Raw genomic sequence first — 9,312 nt, 5'->3', positions numbered from 1 at the left:
TACGTGTGTGACGGTCACACCTAAGTATTTCCATTGCCCATCATTACTATTTTAATAATTAAATCTGTTCAACAAATTGAATTCCTCTATAAAGGGAAGAGAGCTTCACTTTAACATAGATACTACAACATATGCAGTAAAGGATGAAAGATACAATATATCCAAAAGAAATATAAAGAGATTATGCAGAACAGAAAAATGTAACACATCCCATTTCAATCAAAGGTCTAATACAAAAATGGGCAGTATACAACTAAAAGCTTGATTCAAACAACCAAAAACTCCAGACCCAAATGGAAGTTCTGGGCAGCTGAGTTCACTACTTCATATTTCTCTATAGGAAAGACATGTTGATCCTACAACCTCAACGAATCGGGAAAGGGAAGACCAAAACCTAGCGCCTCTTCTTGGTCTTTTCCGGTCCCTTCCTTTTATCTCTTTTACGTTGCAGCTTGGGCCGTGATTTTCGTTTTGCAACTTTTTTCAAAGGTTTTGTCTTGCTCACAGGCACATTGTGCTTTTTAGAAGCTCCAACTGATTGGGGTATTGCTGCCTCCGTCTTTTCATCTGAATCACTTTCCTCTTCTCGAGAGATCTCGCTTGTTGTCACAGTGACTTTCATGTCACCATTGTCATAAGTCGTTGTACCTTAAGCAATAACAAAAGGTAAACTCAAATGCTGATTAAGCATGAACTGAAGCATTACAGCATAATAGACCACAATCCACCTCTATTTATATAAAATCCAAGGACAAATTCACTGATAAGTTCATATATCTGACATTCAAAAAGCCATTACTATGACTTGTACTTTTATATTTGTTTAGGCAAGAACATTCAAAGGGCTTTAAATGAGTCATCAAAAGACTTGTGCCCAACAGTTTAAACCTTTTTGGTACTATTAGTTCTATAGAAACATTTCATATATCACAAGTATGTGAAGAAATCTATAATTAGGGAAATATAAAGAATTAATAACTCCCATCTTGCCATACATAATGAATAATCTGTGATCAGTAGCAAGTGATGTGATTAAATTGCCACTTAAGTCAAAGATTTCCTAAATTCAATAGTGTGTGCCTTTGGTTCCAGCTTTGTTACTGTCTCGCTAACCAAAACACCAACCACTAAGAAGTTGGTTAGAGACAGCAGCGTTAGCAGCACTAGAGCACCCAACATAACCTATGAGTTCTTAGTAGGTACTGACACATAAAAGTAGCTTAAATACATGTTTGTATCCATTGTGAAACAAAGTTTTGGAAAATACCTGAAACTGGTAGAGCTGGCTCACTACTTTCATCATCCTCGTCATGCTCATCACTCTCATCAGCTGCTGTGTCAGTGGCTGGGGAAGCGTCACCATTAAGAGCCAGTTCCTTTTCTAGTCTCCTCTGCAACAAACGTTACCAAAGGAAGGTAAGACAATGAAAACTTGGGTTGTTTTTCAAGTACGTTAACATACATTTATCAGTGCCCTTGTAAAAAAAAAAAACAAAACAAAATCAAAAGAAGAATCTCATAAAGGATGAAAAATGAATGAACAACGATGGCCCCTTTTCTCCCTATTCCTGACCCCCACCCCACAGCAGAAAATTAAAATCTTTGTGCCTCAAAATTCAAGAATTACTGGGTTAAAATGGTTTAAGGAGCCAAAGTTTACCTGAGGTCAAATCCCTTGCATAAGGTGAACAGTTGCAATATGGCTTTGACTGCCTGAGAGGACATGCTCAGAAGCAATAACCCCCTATCATGCATGTGCAATATGGCATTCTCTTCTGATTTCTATGGTGGAAAATGTTTGCGGAACAAGACTAAGTTTGTTGACATTGGTTACCAAAATTTTCAAAATTTTCAGTTTTTGGCATAGAAAAATGGTGCTACTGGCTTTTTCCAACAAAAAGGCTCTGGTAATATCCCTAGCAGAAGTATCCCTCCACAGTAACTACCATCCTACCAGAAGTTGAATCTTCTGTACTATAATAATTTTTTACGTTACGCACGTGAAAATCATCATAGGGAAAAAGAGAAACAAAGTTTATTTGCAGACATACAACAATCAATAATCAAATTTTCTTCAGAAATTAATAATATGAAAGCACAACTAACCAAAACTTGACAATATAATTGCATTATTGTAGACAGCTTGATAATTCTATTCATATTTTCAGGATTCATGGCTCGTATCAGACAATCAGACCAACAAAACAGAGACTTAGTGGTCAATGGGAAGTGCTATTCCTGATCCACATCCTAATAGTTCTTACGTTCCAAGAAATTGCGGTCAATAAATAAACTTTACATATATTTTAGCTTTTTCAGTCATCTGCAAACAAAAACAGCAACTTGGCAACAATGAGATTACATCAATAGACTATTATCCAAAGTTCAATAAAATACAGCTACATCATTGCACGAAAAAATACCATAAAAAAGAGGCCATCCAAGGGTCAAAAATTGACCATAAATTCTAACCTTTTTGCGCAGCTCAAGACGCTTACGCCGTAGCGCCTCCCCTTGCTTCTTCTCGGCTTCCTTTCTCCTTTTCTTCTTCCTCTTGTGAAACCCAGACACAAAATCGCTTCACAAACCAAAGCCCCCCAAAGTTAAACACCCAAAAGAAGTAAACATTAAACCCCAAATATGAAAAAGACCCAATTCACAAAATACGAAGATAACAAAATTCAGGGCTTAGTTTTCGTTACTGATGAAGCTCATGATGGCGGTGTACTACCTGAGATCTTTCTCGTTGAACGTGACGGCGAGAGCCTTGTTTTTAAGAGCCCTCTTCTTTATGTGACGGCCTCGGGGATTTGGCGCCGGAATCGCTTCCACTTCGACCTTGCCTACCATTGCAGCTTCACTGCTTCGAGTTGGTGCGCTTGTGGTTAAGAGGCCGGTTCACAAGCCTTTTTCTTCAGTATATGAAAGTGGTTTGAGCAGATTTGACTTGGCCCAAATAGTTTGAGTACATTCAACTCGGCCCAGAACATATAATTTGGGATTTGGATATCCAGCCAGAATGGACCTAGGTCAGATTGATGCCCAAAGCCATTACACGACCCTTTTTCGGGCATGACGTAAAATCCAGCATTAAAACAAAGGGTTTTCTAAATTCTAATCAATCAGTGGGATTTCAAATGAGATTTTCTATTTAAACCCTACACTTTTCTTAGTTCATCTCAATACTTTAATTATGAAGTTGTAAGTTTTATTATTGTGTAAAAAGACAAAAAAGTCATCCAATTTAATACCCTAATACATCTATACACACACCCCACCACTCTTCATATTAAGTTTTAGAAAAATACAAACTCCTCTACATCGTATTGCCAGAGACGTAGAACATTGACGAGCATGCCTCTTAAAAATCTGTGTGGGAGCTAATGAAAAGACTTGTTGATTGTTTGGCTGTAATACTTGTTGATTGCTTGGCTGTAATGATCTTATTCTCTTCCCTTTGTTGATTGCTTTTTTTTTTTTCTTTTTTACCTGATGTTTTGGTAAAGCTGTTCACTTTCTCTATAAAGTATTAAATTTTGGATTTGGGGTTCTATTTGTTTGTGTTTTTTTTTTTTGCTGGGAACAGTAATATTATTGTCACTTCTGGAATTCCAGTATGCATCTAAAATCATAATCCTGCTACTGCTGCTTCAATAGTTGGGTTATTTTTCTTGTTGCTTTTCCACTCTAATAAAAGCTTCAATGTATTCTCCATTGATGGCCGATCAAATGGCCTACTCCTATCGCAAAGTGTAGCAACCTCAAGTACCAGTTTTTATCTCATCTCAAAGTAAGTGCCTAAAGTTTCAGTACATAGTGTTTCAATGTTTAAAAATTTTGGATGGCATTCGGAGGTAGAAATCAAATAAGAATCACATATTATGCACAAAAAATTTACCACGTACTTCCTCCTCTAAGGGTAGTTTGTGGGGTTTAAATATAAAATTTCTTTTATTTCTTATTTTTTCAGTTTGGGGTGTATTTAAGGGTAGTTTGGGAAGATATTGGGATTTTATTAGAAATTGTGAAAATTTAAATTAAAAGTTGGGGTAAACTTAGAACATGGGGTGAACTAAGAGAAATGTGGAGTTTAAATAGAAAATCTCTTTCAAATTATGGACTTCTTCTAATATTGGAAAGAAAGAATTACTACCAAAATAAGAGCTAATTAATGTAACATTAACAACGTTGAAACATTGATTTGCTATTTTAAAACTAAACGGGATTTGAATTGAACTTGGTATAATGTAAGATCGGATTATTACCTATTACATCTTAGTCTAGTGATATATATGTTTCAAATAGTAGTGTATAACCTTTTTTTTAAAGGATTTTTTTTATTGAAAAGGCGATAGTATGCTAAATTCAGACACATAATACGAATACTAAGACTCGAACTTAAAAATGAATCCTTTGCAAGTAGTGTATAACTTTAATTGTAATAATCCAAACATTTTCTTTGTCACCAAATATGATGTCAAAAACTATTGACACTTTTGTTTCGCATCCCCAATGGGCAGGGACAAGTCACAATTTTATTTATCGCATATACACTTTTCCCTTTCCTTTTCGATGGATGTCGAAGCAGCTTTGGCCCCAACGCTACATTTCTTTATCTTTTGTGGGCATCATAGAATAAACCGAATGATACAAATTACAATCAACCCAACAACTAATTTCGGTTTTTTAAGGTTTTTAGGTAAATGAAACCAATTTCCGTTGGCATCGTTCACATCCGGTTCGCTTCATTCAACCTCAACCAAAGTGAACCGGTGTCTGCGCCAACGAGCGCATAAATTTCTACATCAGACTTCAGACTCCAAAGAAGAGCCTCAACGACTCTTTGAAGACTTGAAACACAATCCAACATGGACCGACCCGAGTCCGCTCAAGCCGTACTCTCCGACCGGTTCCTCATAAACGGCACCGTCACTCCGGTGACTCTATTCGCCGATGGAGTTCTCCGGTGGTCGGAGAGAGGTCAACGGAGCTTGATCGTGGAGAAGGAGGTCCTCGGGTTCGCAGCGGAAGGTCCGAAGATCAGGATCAGAGCCTTAGTGGAAGACGGAGATGGAATCTGCTGCGTCGCGAGCAGAGGAGCTATGGTGAGGAAAGAATTCGTCTTCAAGCCTCTCTCTGAGGACTCGCATAGGCTCTGGTGCCAGAAGCTCCGCGAACACATTGATTCTCTGGGTAATCATCATATGCTCTATTTGGCTTCTGTCCTGTTTGGTTGATAGGAAAATGCAGGAACGGAAATGAATGCTTGGGAAGTTTTGAGTTTTGAGTTTTGACTTTGGGTTGTTTGACCGTTGCGCGATTTTGAATTTCCGTTGTTTTTGTTTCAATTTTGTTCACTTAAGCTACTGAAGCTCTTTTTAGTCTAAATTCCACTTAAGTTTTTTTTTTTTAAAAGCCTAATTATTGAAAAGAAATTCAGTTTTTGGTTTTTTTTAATTACTTCTCGCATTTATTGTGATAACATAGATGGTAACTTATTCTCTTTGTAACAGGGCGGCCAAAGAGGCTCTTCGTTTTTGTGAATCCATTTGGTGGGAGCAAATCCGCTTCAAAAATATATGCTGAACACGTAAAACCTCTTTTCCAGGATGCTAATATCCAATTTACACTACAAGGTTCGGAATCTTCCTTAAAATCTTGCTTAATAGTTGATGTGCCAAGTTTTGGATTTGTGGATTGTAGGTCAAGTTATTGTATCCCCTTTGTAATTATTTTTTCAATTAATGTTTCAGAAACTCAATATCAACTACATGCCAAGGAAGTTGCTAAAACACTAGATCTTTCAAAGTATGATGGCATTGTTTGTGTTAGTGGGGATGGAATCTTGGTTGAGGTTGGTTGCGAATGATCACTAGCTATGTGAATGTGATTTTGTTGCAGAGTTATTAAACACAAGGAATGCCATCTTGTGATTGTGCAAACAACTTCCTCGAGGAATTTCAAATTACTTATGTACAATGACCAGCCCTTTTGTTTTCCTCCAATGAGTTATATATATATTTTTTTTAATAAATTTTTTGGGCAGAGCTGCTGGTAATTTGGTAAACATATAGTATTAATTTGTTCTAACAAGTTTTTAAAGCTGCGACGGTCTCTAACTGAAAGTGGCAAATCAACTGACTGGCAATGTTATTAGTCTGAAACACAACAAAGAATCTTTTTTTGGTTTTGTTTTATGTTTATATCATGCTAATCCGGTACATTTCTCTTCAGGATCATATGCATAGATTAAGCTTACCATTTTCTTCTTATAAGCATTGCACTTTTTAGTAGGTAGTAAATGGACTCCTTGAGAGAGAGGATTGGGAAGCTGCAATAAAGATGCCTCTTGGAGTAGTTCCTGCAGGTTCAATCCTCTTTCTCTCTCAATTTTCTTTATATTTAGAAAGAAAATAAAAATCTCTGAAAATTTCTAGATCATTCATGTTATCGAAGGTGAGGCCACTGCAGTGAATTGTAATAATTTGTGCATCAAAACAAACAGAGTTATTAGTTGGTTGTTTTCAAGATTAATTTCTGACAAGAGATGTTTCTTCATTTAGGTACAGGAAATGGAATGGCAAAATCTCTTTTGGATTCTGTTGGTGAACCTTGTACAGCATCTAATGCTATTCTTGCCATTATTCGAGGTTACATATGCTGTCTGTGCATCATTATTTGTGTTCAAAATAATAGCATTGCTCCCTTTCTCTCCCTCTAATCTGTTGGTACTTAGTTCTTTTGATTAATGATATTTTCTTCTTTGTGGTTTATTTATGGCCAGGGAATAAGCGTTCACTGGATGTAGCTACCATATGGCAGGGGAAGACCAAATTCTTCAGTGTATTGATGCTTGCATGGGGTGAGTCAAAACTATCACCACTAGATAGTGGAATATACTATGCTATTTCTATAAGTTTCTAGTTGTACTGGAATAATTCCTACTAGAATATCTGATTCTCACAGCAATTAAAAAATGTAATATGATTTTTCATATGCTTTCAGGTTTAGTGGCAGATGTTGACATTGAGTCTGAGAAGTATAGGTGGATGGGAAGTGCTCGTCTAGATTTCTATGTAAGTTTACCTCTCATTTATTGTGTTCTTCTTTACTAGTTTATGCCGTTGCTCGTTTAGATATTTGTGTGCTTGTGTATCCTTTTACGTGATTTGTTGCCCTGGTATTATTATTAACTACTGCATTGAATTTAAGTCTAGAATCAAAACTTCCAAGTATAACACTGTTTGTTTTGTTAAATTAGTTGCTGTACAAATTTTTAGGACCTAATAGTGTCTTCAAATAGGAATTATTATAGAATGCTTCAACAGGTGAGTTCAAATTTAATCATTCCTTATGGTAAATCAAATTTATATTACAATTAGGTCTCCAACAGTTGTAAAATAATGAAAACTAGTAGTATCCGATTCTTTCTAAAGGATTTCAAACTTAAAATGTCAAAATTAAATAGGGTTCTTCTTTGTAGCATTTCTTGGTGGAAAATGCATGCAATTGACAGTCCCATTTGTACACTTGGTGGAATCTGGCATATGTTAACCAAACCTTTTGCACGGGCTCACTTGTATGCTAATTGTTTCTATATTTTAGGCTGTTCAACGAATTGTGCATTTGAGGCAATATAATGGATCTATTTCCTTTGTGCCTGCACCTGGCTTTGAAATTTATGGGGAGCCTACTAGTTACAACAACATTAGTGAACCTACTAACCATCACAATAAATGTGGTCCAAGTCAAGAGGAGCCTGTTAACATTCCACAGCATGGCTATGAGGGACCTGATATTAACTTGGAGAACATGGACTGGAGAACTATTAGTGGGCCATTCGTTTCAGTCTGGCTTCACAATGTCCCTTGGGGAAGTGAAGACACAAAGGCAGCGCCTGATGCCAAGGTTGGACTGTAAAATTGATTAGCGTCTGCTTCAGATACTTCTCCGCTACTACTGTCAAGGGATATTTTTTCAAAACTCGAATAAATGTATTTGTGCTATTTTTGCCTGTTGGTGTGCAGTTCTCAGATGGTTACCTAGATGTGATAATTATGAGAGCTTGCCCAAAACTATCCTTGCTCTCGTTGATGTCAGGGTTGAGCACAGGAAGTCATGTCAATTCACCATATGTCATGTACTTCAAGGTCAGAAAAACCAAATTATCAAGCATTTAGTTTAGCTTTAATATTCCGTGTCTGCCTTTTGGTATATACAAGAAGCTTTACTAACGTTCCACTTCTGTTTACATTCTCTTTTATCTCGCGACATACTGCAGGTGAAAGCATTAATTTTGGAACCAGGTCCTCTCACTGAGGACCCCACAAAGGGAGGGATTATAGACTCAGATGGTGAGGTCCTGGCTAGGGGCAAAGGAGCATACAAATGTGACCAAAAGACACTGATGGCCTATGATAAACTCCAAATAACTGTGGATCAAGGTTTAGCTACTCTGTTTTCCCCGGTATAAAGTATACTTCTTATCAAGTATTTGATTTTGGTTACACATCGAGATACCAAGCAGAATCCAACCCGTACAGAGCTGCAAGGAGTACAAGCGATTCGTTTGTCGGCAAGTTGCTTGCTGAAAAGTGATTTTATAACAGCTACCAAGATTACTGTCGAAGTAATGTGCAGTTTGTCTTTCACTCTTTTGCTTTGATTTTACAATTTTCTTTTGTTCTGAAACAGATTTGTAGTACAGAAATGCATACGACTCTGGTAAATCCAGAGACCATATTTCATTCCACCTTCTGAAATACATATATACATGAGCATTTCAATGATAGAAACCTTAAGACCAAATGTGAATGCAGATTGCTGACTTGCTTTCTAAGACAGGTAATTTTTCCATCAACAAGAAAAGAACCCCACTTTTTTTTCTTTTTTTTCTTTTTGTGTGGAAGCCTATCATTGTAGAGACGAGGGCCAACAAGTTCATGTCACTTTTGCTCGCCCAAATATCATGTGACAAATCTCTTTAATTTCAGCTCTCCATCATCAAGCCAATTGTCTCTTTTTCGGCCATGCATATTCTCTGTGAAAAGTAATCCAATTGAAAAAAATGTAGTCATGTGCACATAATACAACTGGATAGCAAGCATGATACATGGCAATGCCGCAAGGACCTTCTGGAAAATCAACATCTTTGGGAATTCTCATGGGCCACGCTCACCCCACCAATAATGCGGTCTTCATTTTTGCCATAGCCAACGACTGTAACACCATGGTCAAGTGACATCCCACAACCTCCAGAAAAGACCCCACTGGAGTAATTTCGGAATGTCATTCCTCGCCTTCAACCACAGC

General features: G+C 37.1%; 2 protein-coding genes across 5 annotated transcripts; one reads left to right on the top strand and one right to left on the bottom strand.

Annotated features, from left to right (window-relative positions):
- Positions 1-158: 158 nt before the first annotated feature.
- LOC117626778 (ribosomal RNA-processing protein 17) lies at positions 159-2,902 on the bottom strand. Its single transcript, XM_034358620.1, has 4 exons — positions 2,732-2,902; positions 2,473-2,578; positions 1,268-1,391; positions 159-648 (listed from the first exon to the last, which is right to left on the bottom strand). Exons 1-4 carry the CDS (start codon positions 2,848-2,850, stop codon positions 395-397), a joined length of 603 nt encoding a protein of 200 aa, XP_034214511.1. The 5' UTR covers positions 2,851-2,902; the 3' UTR covers positions 159-394.
- A 1,699-nt stretch (positions 2,903-4,601) lies between these two features.
- On the top strand, positions 4,602-8,795 carry LOC117626597 (sphingosine kinase 1). Of its 4 annotated transcripts, XM_034358347.1 has the most exons (10): positions 4,602-5,193; positions 5,514-5,636; positions 5,754-5,854; positions 6,295-6,367; positions 6,564-6,650; positions 6,785-6,862; positions 7,006-7,076; positions 7,606-7,908; positions 8,028-8,150; positions 8,282-8,795. In XM_034358347.1, exons 1-10 carry the CDS (start codon positions 4,869-4,871, stop codon positions 8,471-8,473), a joined length of 1,476 nt encoding a protein of 491 aa, XP_034214238.1. In that variant the 5' UTR covers positions 4,602-4,868; the 3' UTR covers positions 8,474-8,795. The 4 variants fall into 4 exon arrangements, with proteins under 4 accessions (XP_034214238.1, XP_034214239.1, XP_034214242.1 ...); XM_034358348.1 differs by lacking the exon at positions 5,754-5,854 and having other exon boundaries at positions 4,940-5,193; XM_034358351.1 differs by lacking the exons at positions 4,602-5,193; positions 5,754-5,854 and having other exon boundaries at positions 5,585-5,636; positions 6,292-6,367.
- The last annotated feature ends 517 nt before the right edge of the window (positions 8,796-9,312 follow it).

Source organism: Prunus dulcis, chromosome 4 (genome assembly GCF_902201215.1).
Source record: "Prunus dulcis chromosome 4, ALMONDv2, whole genome shotgun sequence".
NCBI lineage: Eukaryota > Viridiplantae > Streptophyta > Magnoliopsida > Rosales > Rosaceae > Prunus > Prunus dulcis.
The sequence above is the reverse complement of the archived record's forward strand: the minus strand, read 5'-3'. Positions and strand labels throughout refer to the sequence as shown.

Bases quoted from the DNA above. Each gene is read 5' to 3' on its own strand.
- LOC117626778 (XM_034358620.1), bottom strand. From the start codon at position 2,850: ATGGTAGGCAAGGTCGAAGTGGAAGCGATTCCGGCGCCAAATCCCCGA. The intron at 2,579-2,731 runs GTAGTACACCGC...TGGTTTGTGAAG, and splicing joins TTCAACGAGAAAGATCTCAG to CGATTTTGTGTCTGGGTTTC. The intron at 649-1,267 runs GTATTTTCCAAA...TTATTGCTTAAG, and splicing joins GCCAGCTCTACCAGTTTCAG to GTACAACGACTTATGACAAT.
- LOC117626597 (XM_034358347.1), top strand. From the start codon at position 4,869: ATGGACCGACCCGAGTCCGCTCAAGCCGTACTCTCCGACCGGTTCCTC. The intron at 6,651-6,784 runs GTTACATATGCT...ATTTATGGCCAG, and splicing joins TATTCTTGCCATTATTCGAG to GGAATAAGCGTTCACTGGAT. The intron at 7,909-8,027 runs GTTGGACTGTAA...GTTGGTGTGCAG, and splicing joins AGGCAGCGCCTGATGCCAAG to TTCTCAGATGGTTACCTAGA.